Raw genomic sequence first — 13856 nt, forward strand, 5'->3', positions numbered from 1 at the left:
TCCAGTTATATGGAAAATTATTTACACAATGACATACACTGAAGAATGCTTCCACCTTCTGTTATGAGACAAATCCATGCTCTGTTTTGAAAGCCACGAGGACAGAAGGTACCAGCACTGATACATGAGTGGGCGTCTTTCCAATTTGGGAGAGCGAGTCAGTGACAGCTGTGACTGCAAAGTCTGCACTCTGTGCTCTGCTCTACCACAATCCTCTCAGCTTTACAATAAATGACAATTCAAATACAGCATCAGTTAATCTTCATTATTTTAATATTTTGCAGTGAGAAGTCTGTAAAGTTTCATCATCTGCTATTTATCCTTATGAACACATACAGAAAGGTCTCATTCCACTTCCTCAGAAGCTAATGAATAACAAGCTCATATTTTAAAAAATTGTCAAAGCTGGCCTGAAAATTCAGGTTTGCAATTTCCCACCAAGTAATAAAGTAGGTCTTAAAAAGTCAGGTCAGCAGACTTCCTCATACTTACTGCTCATAATGATTTCACGACTTCAGCACTAAGCCAATACTAAAGATGTGTTATTAGGCATTAGTATGATGGAATTTTACTTCCCATATTATACTGTATACTTCCTTCTAAAGAACTGCGACGTCTCCAGGTGATGCCTACAGTGAATGGGCAGCAGGGTTTCCTGAATCTACTCCTGTGCAATGAGCTCAGGCTTTGTTTTCAGTCGTTCCAGACAGGGAGACCTCTTCTGCCACCAGGTGGCACTTCATCTCATCAGGACAAATTGAACATTCAAAAAAACAGACTTCTAGTCGCAAATCATACTTCTAGTTCAAAATCCCTGACTGCTTGTTCCACATCTTACTAGCAAAAGAATGACAAAATCATAACAAACACAAAATAGTCTGTTATTAGTGAAGTATAGATTTCATTTTTGAGCACCCAGAACTAAGGCATTTGTCTTCTGTAAGCTGAATTATTCACCAAGAATTGCATTTACCAAAACCAAGAGCTGAAACAAGCAACCACCAATAGCAGTGCTTTGTATTTATACAATCTGCCTCAGAGCACATGCAGTCAGATGGCAGGTAGGCACCTGCTTGTCCCATTATTATTTCCTACCTGTCCAGTTCTTTGTAGGTTTCCAAAGTGAACATCTGGTATGAAGAGAACTGGCTGGGAATCCAGGTCAGTCATTGTTTTGAAGAAGGTTATATCACTCTTTTTTTGCAGAGGGAGTGCACTCAGCTTTCCTTCAGCTGCTGGGAGGATCACAAAGAAAGGCAGCTGTGAGAGAGGGCACGCGAAGCATGACTTAGCCCAAAACAGAGAGACCCATCTTACTCACAGTTATTACAGGAGGCTTGGGATGCTTGGCCTTTGCCTTTCTTCCTATTCTGCTTCCTTTCTTCATCTCGGATTTTCCTTTCTGCTCCCTGATGCAAAAAAAAAGACAACCCACAGATATTATTAGCCCAAGAGGAACTAACCACGATAAGTATCATGACCTGCAATCAAAAATGCCCAAATGGAGGCTGGTTATCCCATTACAGCTAAATGCAGCCACACTGTTGGGGAATGTGGAAGGTCAGCACACTCTGTATTAAGCACCTGTATCTGAAACTTGGGTTGGCACATCCAGCAGCCCCCAGGCTTGAAACCAGGAAAAGGAATAAACCTGTGCCCATCACTGCTGCTGGTGTGGAGGAGATGGGACCAATGGCCAAGAGGTCTGGAGGAGGCCTGCTGTCAACACCCAGCACAAAGGGCTTTGTGCACCCAGCACCTCAGCAAAGGATGGAACGCTCAGGCCACATAATTAATGTGTGTATATAAAGCACCTGCAGGTTTGCTGTCATCTTAGATCATGTCTATGCTACACTTTTCCCTAAACTCCCCTCCACCCACCTTGTTTGGGAGCAGGATTGCATTGTGCTGTCCAGCTCTATGAAGTCCTTTGAGATTTGCCAATGCAAGAACACTATACCAACAGCTGTTTGCAGTGCAGAGGCTCATTACAGAATAATGCAGGCATTTCAAACAGGGAGAAGCCCTGGAGAAACTGGAAAGCATCATAGCATTACCCTACTAGGTCCTAGGAACTCATGGGAAGTTGCAGGCCTCTGTTGTGTAAATAGTTTCTTGATAAGTTTAGAAAATATAAGTTGTTATTGGCATAAGAAGAAGTAACACCTCCTTTGAAGTTCTCCTGATTTACCTTATAAATATGAATACAGTCATCTTGTGAACTGTATTAAAGATCCATATGCTTCCAGACAGTCGGCATGCAAAACTTAAGGATGTTTTACAAATTAAAATTAGAAGTTTCTTTGAAAGAAAGCTAAAAATATTCACTCAAGAAGGCAAAATTCACACATAAACCCAATGAACCAAGTTCAAAAAGGATTAAAGAAAATATCTGCTCCTGGCTTTGATCTACCAATAACTTTCCAGGTGAAGACTGGAGGAAGAAACATCTATTTAAAAAACGTGAAGGTGTCTAACAGAAACACTGCCTTCAGACCCAGACCCCAGCCCAGTTCTCGCAGAGATCAGCCACGGGTATTGCATGAACTCAGAGGGATTCCAAGCTCTGCCCCTAGCAAAATTGCTTACAAGGCTTCCTGCTCTTTGACAAAGGCAAAAATATACCCTACTGCCAGTGTCCCAAAGGCCTCAGCCCTGCCTCTGTGTCACATCTGACTGCTCACAGGTGTTGGGATGGACTTCAAAAGTAATTTTTTTTTCACATGGCAGCAAGCAGGTGTTTCAGGAGAGCAGAAGCTGAGGAGGATTTGGCTTTTTATACACAATTAAGAATGTGTGTTTTCAGATTGTCCTTGATTGCCTCTTTAACTATGAGCCCAGAAAAGTATGGCAGCTTTGTCCTCACATGCTTAAGATGAGACACCCAAGTCCCCTATGGGACAGGCAGCCCAAGCATGGCAGCCTTCCCTGCCTAACTGTTCTTACTGGTGTCACAGCCACTTCAGCAATGCAGTGACTGTGATTCCTGAGAAAGCCAACAATCTAAGGCAGGGTGGACATGAAGCCTGTTGACATAAATGGAAAGGTCCTCACCAAAAATGCTGGATAAGATAGAGAAGTGCTTGGCTGCTTAGAAGATCTACATAATATAATTCCCTGACACCACCATTAGGAGGCACAGTGGGAGGTGAGACAGGCTGGAATTGCTTCTGGACCCCAAAACCACCTGCTGGCCCTTCTGAGCTAAAAGCAGCCTAAAAGGCATTGTGGAGGGCCAGACAAGCCTGCACAATCTCTGTCCTTGCTACAGATGCTGAGACAATGGACCACAACATGATTTTTGCAGACCAGTAGTTTTGCTGGACCATTTTCACAGCTAAGCCATATGACATATCTAATAAATCAGACCTTGCATATCAGGACACAACGAGAAATAACCCTGTCAAGGGGACTATAAATCAGGCTATCACCAGTCAAACTACTTAAGGAGTCTTTCATTTTTCACTGATGTCTGGATTGTGTACAATGCAACTAGTTCTAGTATCAACAATTAGCAAAACCCAGGCTATGAATTTCAGCTGATTCAAAATGTTTGGTTTTTTCCCTCTCCAATCTTCAGTTCCTCTAAGGTTATGTCTTGCAAGGTGTGAAGCACTCTAGCTCCAGCCCAGCAAAGCCTTTACCACCGTAAGGATCACTCCCATCACCACCACAAAGCTCACATGTACACCTTTTTCTAGATTAAGGCCAAAGAATTCCACACCTGGTAGGACAGACCCATAGACTCCAGCTTTTTTCTGTCTGCAGCTGAAAATGAGCAGGTAATTACAGTTGCTCAGTACCCCTTAGCAATCCATTTCCTTTACTGCTATCTGAATTGAAGACAAGATGGTAGGCACTGCATATATTCAAAATGACATGCAGTCTTTCAGAATAAGGAAAACAAGATCAATTTATTTTACTTTGGCATGTTACAGTATTTGCCCCATCAAGTGCTTCTGCTTCACTTTAGCAAAGCTAATCACATACAGAAAATCAGAATGTCCCTGAATTACTAGTTCCTTCACACTCAGTGGCTAAAGCATCTTGCAGTATATAAATAGGGCTGGCAGCAAGTTTCCTTGACAACATACTTAAGGAATAAAAATTATATTCTCTTATCTTAATGTAGCATAGGAGATCTGCATGTGATAAAAAAGACCTCAAGGGCAAAGCAGATTAGCACTGAGAAAACAAGACGTGCACTGTAACAGCTGCTTTCAAGACTGTCTACTAGAAAATACACACGGAAAAAAGATTGGAGAATGAATAGGGAACTAAAATGATTACAACATTTGCAGCCCTTATCTGCATACATTTATGTTACATAAAGAATACATTGGATCTGTTTGGCTTTCTAGTTTAAAAATGTAAAAGAATACTAAATTTCAGCAAGTGCTCAAGTGAATACTAATGGACAGAAAAGATGTGCTACTTAGCTAGATGTCGTTCTATTTCTTCAGAGATACTCTTTCCACAGCATGGACACTGTGTTTCAGCTGAAAGAAATAGTTTATCAGCAATGTTTTCCTTCAAACCTTCACACATCTACCTGTGATTTAACTAAGATAAACACATCTACTGCTCTGAAAGAGGCCCCACAGCTGCAGACAGACCATTTGTAAAAGCAGTCAGAAACAGAAATATTTCTTCTTCTGTGTTTCAAACTATGATACGTTTCAGCACTTCAGTGGGAGGAATTTACTGTGCAGTTCCCCTAATTCAGATAATTTTAATAAATCAAGCACTTTTCTTATCAGCTTCTCTTTGTGGTTGCCAGATTGGGGAATAACAGTGCAGTTCAGACTTTTCAAGTGTACGAAAATGTTTGATGCCATTCACAATCACTCCATAATTTACACTCCACATTTACAGTGAGAGTGGGGCAGGTCTCTTCTCACTAGTGACAAGTGACAGGACGAGGGGAAATGGCCTCAAGTTGCGACAGGGCAAGTTTAGGTTGGATATTAGGAAGAACTTCTTTACAGAAAGGGTAGTTAGGTACTGGAATAGGCTCCCCAGGGAGGTGGTTGAATCGCCATCCCTGGATGTGTTTAAGAGCCATTTGGATGTGGTACTCAGGGATATGATTTAGTGTAGGGTTTTTAGAGTTAGGGTACTGGTTCGGCTGTGGTTGGACTTGATGATCTTTGAGGTCTTTTCCAACCTGGGTAATTCTATGATTCTATTCTATGATAATATTTTTTTTAATTAAACACAACAGAGTTGAGCAAAAAACTGTCTTTGCTGTGTTGCCTCCACCAAGCAGCCACTAAGTCCTGTCATGTCACTAGAGGGCGAGTAACAGACTTGGAGGAGTGACCCTCTGCCCAGCACCATGTCACCATTGCTAGGAAAAGATGGCTGTGCCCAGCCCCACTAGGTATCTTCTGCTGAGTGCAACGTGCAGTTGTGAGAAACACAGGATGGTTCCCATGTGGACAGGAGTGTAATCACCACACTGAGCTGGCACTGGAGTTTTGATTCTCCAGCCATCTATTGACTGACAAAAGCATAATGACAATCTGATGTCAGTAAAGACAGACCAGCGTAAAGTGAGAGGAGAATTGGGCCTCAGCCTCTTTCCAAGTGCGAATGAACACAAGCCGTCAAATGAATTGACCTAGATAATTTTCATTCATTTTTAGTCACTTAATTCATTTTCAGCCCTGCATTAAATTAAAAAGCATTGTGTGTGTGCATGCATGTATACATTTTATATAGATACACATCTCATTATCAATACCCTTGAGCCCTCCAGTTCCCAGTTTCAATAGTTTGATATGCATAATGCTTTAACTACCCCTGTGATCTCTTCTTCTGCTTTGAGACAGTTTTGATTAGAAGTCTTAACATTAATTTCCTGCTTCCTCATCTGTATGTTTGAAGTACCAATTAAGCCAATAGATGCAATGAACATGTATTATTCAAAATCCCCACCAGTTGTGTCTGTAGGTCACCCTTGATGAGTTTGCACTCCGAATTTCCTTCCTTTTTTTTAATAATTCAATTTTTTTCTAATTGCTTTTCAAAAACAGGTAGATGAAAATGACTTGCTACTTTGATATTTACGGAGCTTTTCATATCTATCTGTGGCTTCAAATCTCTAAACATTTGACATTCAGAGTTGCAATTAAAAGTGTAACACTTGGACTGCAAGACCTCGGTGCATACATTTACATTCATTACTTTCAATTTTTTTTTCCCCAGTAATACAACTGACCAATTCGCCCTCAAGATCCTGTTGTCAAGACAGCAAGAGCAGAACTAACCGAAAAAGGGGAAGGAGCAGTAGCAGAGACCTGGAACAGTTGAACTCCTGCCCTTTCCATTATAAAGTTAATGCCACATATTGCCAGGGGCAAGGCCTTTTGCCTTTCTGTTCCCATCTGTAAGACAGGAAGACTAATTTGGATACATTTCCAAGTCACATAAATAGATGCAAGCTTCTGAATCCCTGAACCTTGACAAGTATCCAGGCTTCAACCCACCCCTGGAAGATCCTTCCCAGCAGGGATGCCAGGTGTTAAACACAAATGATATGTAGTCATGCTATACATTAAAGAATCATCATCACAGAGACAACATTTCAGAGCAACTGTTTCTATCTGGTGATACAAACAGCTGACCATAACATTGTCAGACTCACTAAAACATGATCTATATTTTGATATTGAAAAGTATCCCACCAAATTTTACCAATCTCTGCAAAGGAATGAGGAAAACCACTGCAAAGAAATAAATTATGCAAAAGAAATGAGTAAGAAACAAAAGATACTGAAACATTACACGAGAATGTTCATGTTAAATGTTTATGTTTTATGTTTTCCAAACATATCTTTTTCAGTTGGTTTTTAATAAGAAACTTCTAGTGATGAAAAGTTTAATTCAAGCTCTCAGAATAACTGTTTGTAATCAAGCAGTAAAGAAGCCATCAGTTACATACTGGGACTTTTCAGTGTGTCATTAAAGACAAATTTATTCAATATAAAAGCCTTTATTGAATAAAACATTTCTCTATCACAGACCTCTCCACAAAGTTGCCTATCCTGACTGTTAGAGGTAGAAGATATAACACCATCAGAATGGCACTGGCATAAGCCTATGGTCAGCACTGACTTTTCAAGCAGAGATGCACCTTAGTGCATTCTGTGACTATTTTGATCTTCATGTGCCATGATCTATAGTGTGCTGTCTCTGCATAGTCCAACAATTGCTCACAAGCCAAAGAATCAGGGCCAAAGAGGCTGCAAAGCAGTAAAATAACTGGGTGAAAACCTAGATTCGTGATACAGCTGGTCCAAATTCTACCAAGAAACATAATTCACTGGGGAGAAAAACTTTTTATTAGAGCTATAACACATCAGTAATAGCAAACTGTCAAATGAGGTGCCTCCTTCATCCATGGTAATTGTACACTCCACTTACCTTGTCACAAAAAACCTTGATCTGGCAGTAGGCTCGGTGGATGGGTTTATTGCTGCGGTTGTTGTAGCTGTATGTATCTATCTGAATCATCAAAGGAAGCCCCTTCACACCTTTCTGGGAGGAGAAGTCTGTGCTCAAGCAATTCACTGTGATGAAAATCTGTGTGACAGAGAGATGACTTTAAATGAGGTGCAAACAGCCACTAACCTTCTGGAAACAAATAGGGAAGAGCAGATCTCCCCCCAAAAAATTTAATTCAGACAGTATTTCCATTCTGACAACTCACACATTTATTTATTTTCCACTTCTGTCCTATGTCCAGCAAAGATGCTCCCATGTTGAGAAGGAAGGGATTTTTAAGGCATGTATCAGTGCTTTGGTTTGGTTCAGTTCCCATCTGAGGTGAATCACCTGACTGCACCAACTTACCAGGCCTTGGTTCAAAGAGCCAGTGTGCATAAGATGGATTCTTCTGGGGAGAGTCAGAGCAGAAGTGACCCAGGAGCACACCCAGATGCACCAGCTGCTAATGGCTGCTCAGTTTGTGGGAACTGAGTAAAGATAATCTAAGATAAAACCTCCTAAAATATGTCTCAAGTGGGTGGCAGGCCTTTAGCCCTGACTTGTTCCACCCTACAAACCTGCTCTGGACGTTTATACTATTTGTTAACACACACAGTGAGATAACCTTGCATTGTCCTTCCCAGCCATCTTTGGGTCTGACATCTTTGTTCTTCTGCCATCTCACAACTCACATTCATTGTGGCCAAGCATAAATCCTAAACTTTTTCAAAGATTCTTTCCATGCTCTTAACTCTGTCTTCCATCCCAATAATATATTGCCCTAATCTTCACTCCAAGGGTCCTTCACAGCCTCTCTTTGGTGTCCAAAAAGCATCTCTTCTTCTCTGTCAAACTGAGAAAAAGCTGAGAAAAAGCTCAACTCTCAAACATTTCTAATGCTTCTCAGAAGCCCACCACTTCCACGAAGCATCTATGAACCCTAACAATGCTTTTGATCCCTGGCAAACTCTGCCTGTCTGTTCTTCAGAAACCTGCCTCATGCTTTCCTACTATTACACACACATATGTCTGCAGATAAACAGTAGTTATCTCCTGCTTTCTAAAACATACAATGGGGTAAGGTCTATAGCTTCTGCCCTATGTTCATACAGAGCCTGGCAGAAGGGTCTCCCACCTCCAAGACTATTTTGGTGTAAAGAAAGCTGCTCCTGTGATCTGCATTATCACTGAGATCTTTCAGTCAGGGCAGTGTGCATGAAATATGAGAGATGAAACTGTATTTAAAAAGCCGTCATTCTTCCCATGGAGGAATGTGTGCTTCACATAGGAATTTTTACCATGTGTGTTAAAATTATTCTATTTTCCACTTGTGTTTAGCTTAACAAAAAAAAAACCCGAACAATAACAACAACAAAAAACCACCCCAAAACAACAAACAACCCCAAGCACTGGGAAGTATGAAAAAGGACAGAAAAAACAGCCAGTGTGCGTTCCCTGAACCACAATGATCTGCAGCTGCTCCAGCAGAATGAGCACAGTGAGAAGGGCTCCCAAACACTGTGAACGCACGCCCTGCCAGGCAGAGGTGAGGCCAAAAGCCCCCAGGGTCTGGGAGGACTCAAGAATGAAGTCTTTCCTCTCAGCTATAAACAGGGCAAAAACCAAAAACGAATGAACAAAATGCAAACATCCCCAAAAGAAAGGTGAGCTCAGAATAAAGGTCTTTGGTGCAGCTGGTGGAGGATACTTTACCCTAATGGCAGAAGGCACATTACGGGCAGGTTTTTACGATGGAGCCAGAGCAGCTTGTTTGCCTGACTGAGCTAATAGCACCTCCGCATTTCTGCTTCAGATTGTATCGCAGAGCTGCATTTACAAATGAAATAGTTGAACTTTAACTGTGGGGATAGGAGGGAGGTGGGGAAGGGCCCTAGGTGAAACTCTGATTTTGAAACTGATAGCGTTATTTCTGTTTCAAATTACAACTTGGTCTCCTCCAGATCCAAAGGTAAGTGTGGATATGGGTGCATATGCCTTTGAAATACGATGGCCTGAATTTTCATTTGCCTTGAGACTCCTTTATAGCATCAAGGCAGTGCTTTAAAATGTGTGTGAACACGGAGCACTGGAATGAGGTCTGGCATGAAACAATCCGGCCTTGCTGTGCCTTAGCACATACCTCTACAGAGGGATTTTCCAAATCACACGCTGGAGTGTGAGGGGACAGATAGGCTTTATATCCACCACCCTTACTGCACACTCAGCCAAAAGGCAAAGGAAGGCCTTGTCACACCTTCATCAACCACATCCTCTGTGTGTCACCTCTCCCACTGCCTCCAGGCATATGGAGCACAGTAGGAGTGATGGGGGCAAGGCTGACTTTATGGCTTTGAGAGTCCTCATATACTGGATTACTCATAATGAATAATAGATTGGTGCTGTGAGATTCAATATCCTCACTGTGACACCACAATACATCAGGAGCTCTCTGAGGAGCAATGATCACAGTAGGTTCATGTGCACGAAGAGTACACTACTTTCTGTCATATTACTTGTGCCACATGGAAAGACAGATGGATTCGAATTAGCACATATCATTTACTGCTGGAAACATTTTCCTCACAATCTATCAGCTTTCCTTTAGGGCACAACACTGAGTGAGGGTTTGGGAAGGGGAGGGAGAGTGCAGAGGGAAGGGGAAGATGACAAAAGTCATTTTACTAGTGTGAAGTATTTGTGTTGCCTGCTGTACTTCGCCCTCCTCTCACCCTCCAGTGCAGCCCCTCCACCAGCTCACAGTCAGCCAAGCAGCAGCAGCACGTGGCCCCGTGGGCAGCCTCAAGCAGGGAAAAGCCCACCTCAGCTCTGGGGAGGCACAAAGCTCTCAGAACCTTCCTGCTTTGGCCTGCTGCATGGCAGGGTTACGTGGTTAGAGTGTAGAGTTAAGTAGAAGTGACACTAGCAGGAGTAGCAATCACTGCTTTCTTTTTCTCCAGGGCCCTGCCTACACTTGACTTAGAACTATTTAAATGGATGCGACTATGGCTGTACCTGAATTAATTTACAATCTTTTTTTCTTTCTCCTTTGTAAATTGGATTTTAGCAATGTTTCGCTATCAGGAGCAAGTTTGGGTTGTCACTATAGTGATGTCTTTTTTACTATGTCAGCATTTCTGTGATTAGAGCAATTAATGATAGAGTTCCTCCCATCAAGTTTCCAGCTCAGACACGCCATTAGCAATGAAAAAGTGCTTTGGAGAAACATTTGGTGCCCATGATTCCTGCTGTGGTCTCTGTTTACACACCTTAAAGGTCTGCAGTTACAAAATCTCTAATATAAATCTTTTATTACTATTTACATTCCTGGCTACCATCAACTCAGAAAGAGCCATGGGCAGAAGAGAGGGAAGAGTGTTATCCACAGAATCAGAAACCTGAAGCAATTTCTCTACTAAATACTGATAATACATAGGAGTTATGGCTCGTGACCGGTCTCTGCAAAATCCTAATGGCCCTGCTTTAAAAGGGCTCATCCCTCTAGACTGTAACAAGAAGAGGTTAAACGACTTGTCTCTTTAATTACTAACATCAATCCCATCGTCCCTCCTATATACAAAAACTGTGGTTTTATAGTTTCTCCCGCCAGCCGTTACCTTATAAATCCCATACAAAGGTAAGATCTTTGTTTTATTTCAATACAAATGTCTCTAGCAAATGTTTACACTGCTCTTTTGAAGCTTCCTCAATCGACACCACACCCCGGCAACTACATAAAAATGTCATTTGCTTTGAATCCCAGATGCATACTTACTAAACCCTTTGACTACAGTGAAATTTCAACATTAATTGCTAGCACAAGTCAAGTTTTTTCTCCAGCTTTCAAATTTTGAGACTAAAAAAATTTTAACTTCTCCTCTACTAATCAAATCCTTTATATTTCAGCAACAGGGAGCATTGCACTCGCAGGCTCTCATCCTGATGGGGTATTTCAGCCACCTGGATGTCTGCTGGGAAAGCAAAATGGTAGACTGCATGTAAGTCAGGAGACTTCTGGGGTCTGTTAAGGATAACTTCTTGATACAGGTACTGGATAGACCAAACAGAGAATAAGTATTACTGGGCTTAGTGCTCACCAATGCAGATGAACTCATTTAAGATTGGAAGCAGTGTGGGCTGCAGCGACCACACCCTGGCTGAGCTTGTGATCTCGAGGAACATGGGCCTGGCAAAGAGCAAAGTCAGGATGATGAACTTTAGAAGAGTGAATTCCAGATCCCCTGGGAAACTGTCTCTGGGGGAGCAAAATCTCTCCCGCTATGAGAGAAGAGTGTTATTGAGACCATCTGATGAGACTTAATGTGTACAGATCTATTGGGTTGGACAACATGTACACTGGAGTCCTGGAGGAACTGGTTGATATAGTTGTCAAGCCTCCTTCCATCTTGTATGAAAATTCATGACTCTCAGGCAAAGTCCCCAGGGACTGGAAAAAGGGAGATATCACTCTCATTTTTAAGAAAGTAAAAAGAAAGATCTAGGAAAATACAGGCTGATAGCCTCATCTCTGTGCCTGGGAAGACTATGGAACTGATCCTTCTGGAAGCTATGGTAAGGCATATGCAAGACAAGAAGGTGATCTGAGATAGCCAGCATGGCTTCACCAAGGGCAGATCATGACTAATCAATTTGGCAGCCTTGTATGATGGAGTAACAGCATCACTGGGCCAGGGAAGATCATTCAATATCATCTACCTGGTCTTTTGAAGGCCTCGGATATGGTCCCACACTACAACCTTATCTCTAAATTGAAGATATATGGATTTGAAGAGGACTGAATATTCAGTGAATAAGGAACTGGATGGATGATTGCAGCCAGAGAGTTGCAGTCAACAGCTCTATGTCCATGTGTAGCAGCAGGGTAAAGGAAGGAGGGGACTGTCCCTCTCTGCTCTGCCCTCATGAGGTCCCACCTGCAGTTCTGCATCCAGATCTAGGGCCCCCAGCACAAGAAAGATATGGAATTGTTGGAATGGGTACAAAGGAGACCCAAGGGATGATCAGAGGGCTGGCACACCTCTCCTACGAAGAAAGGCTGAGGGAGCTGGGAGAAGGCTCCAGAGAGACCTCATTGTGGCCTTTCAGTACTTAAAGGGACTTTATATGAAGGTTAAAACAAAAAACAAAAAAACAAAAAACTAAAACGTCACTGATTTTTTACATGGTCTGATAGAGACAGGACAAGAAGAATGGTTTTGAACTAAAAGAAGGGAATTTTACAATAGATGTTAAAGGGAAAGGCACTAGCACAGGCTGCCCAGGGAAGTTGTGGCCAGGTTGGATGTGGCCTCAGGAAGACTGACATACTGGGAGACAACCCTGTCCACAGCAGAGAGGTTGGAACTAGATGGTCTTTAAGGTCCCTTCCAGCCTAAGACATTCTATAATTTTAAGAATTTTTTTTTCCCACATACTGATGTTAAAGTTAGATGAACTCTCACATTACAAATTGCTGCTACTGACTGTGCCATTTTATCAACTTCATTTTACATCTGGACCCACTGGAATCACAGATCACTGCAGTCCACGATGTCTAAGAACCCAATCCTGCAAATCACCCACTCACTGAAAACACAGCTTATTTCTGTATCAGCTGCAATAAAAGTCATTAAATAACTGGAAGGGTTCCCAGGGCCTTCAGTGTGTTTTGGATTAGAGAACTACATTTCAATACAACTGCACAGCACACAACTACCAAAAGCTATGTGCCAGCACCTACACAAATAACATATACACCAATATATCTGTTCACTGCATGTCCAAGCTGGATGTCTTGGAACAAATCAGTAATTTCTTTCTATCACTGACAAGTATTCTTTATCTGCTGTAAGTGACAGTTTTCTTCACCAGCTGTACCCTAAAGTCACACCTCAGAATTAAAGGCTGAAAAAGCACTGTCCAGAAAAATATACAAATAATGTAGTGTTTCAAAGGTTACATTGTCCCAGCCATTTTAAATTAGGAAAGAATTAATCAGAAAGAAGGTATATCTCAAAGAATTGGTATGATTTACTACAAAAATAACCTCATTTTGCTAGTAGTGTTCTGCTTTTTAATTACCTTCCTTGCAAACTAAATTCTGCCAGCAACAAAACTTCAAGCAGGCAGAGGTATGTCTGTCAAAAAGAAAGCTGAGCTCTCTGTTCAAAAGCCTCCACTAAAACTCTGTCAAGCAGCCAAACACTGCAGCAAAACCTTCAGTACAGCAACAGCAAGGCAACTACCTACCTCTAAGCATATCATAAAAAGACTTTTAAGACAGTGAAATTAGTCAGCCAGTTCTCGTTAACTGCTGTTTGTTTCCTCACTTTCCTTTAAAGAATTATTTTTAAAATAACAAACATGGT

General features: G+C 41.8%; 1 protein-coding gene across 6 annotated transcripts in view; it reads right to left on the bottom strand.

Annotated features, from left to right (window-relative positions):
* Nucleotides 1–13856, bottom strand: part of GRHL2 (grainyhead like transcription factor 2) — a 60778-nt gene that overhangs the window by 17087 nt on the left and 29835 nt on the right. For 4 of the 6 annotated variants that reach the window (XM_015856107.3, XM_015856105.3, XM_015856110.3 and 1 more), the window contains 3 exons: nucleotides 7429–7587; nucleotides 1322–1409; nucleotides 1096–1235 (listed from right to left, as the gene is read on the bottom strand). In XM_015856107.3, the coding sequence (XP_015711593.1) occupies nucleotides 1096–1235; nucleotides 1322–1409; nucleotides 7429–7587 (387 nt within the window). The remainder of the gene's footprint in view (nucleotides 1–1095; nucleotides 1236–1321; nucleotides 1410–7428; nucleotides 7588–13856) is intronic. The other 2 variants (XM_085539380.1, XM_015856106.3) reach the window with 1 other exon arrangement.

This window comes from Coturnix japonica, chromosome 2, assembly GCF_054131305.1.
Source record: "Coturnix japonica strain WE chromosome 2, WE-NBRP24, whole genome shotgun sequence".
NCBI lineage: Eukaryota > Metazoa > Chordata > Aves > Galliformes > Phasianidae > Coturnix > Coturnix japonica.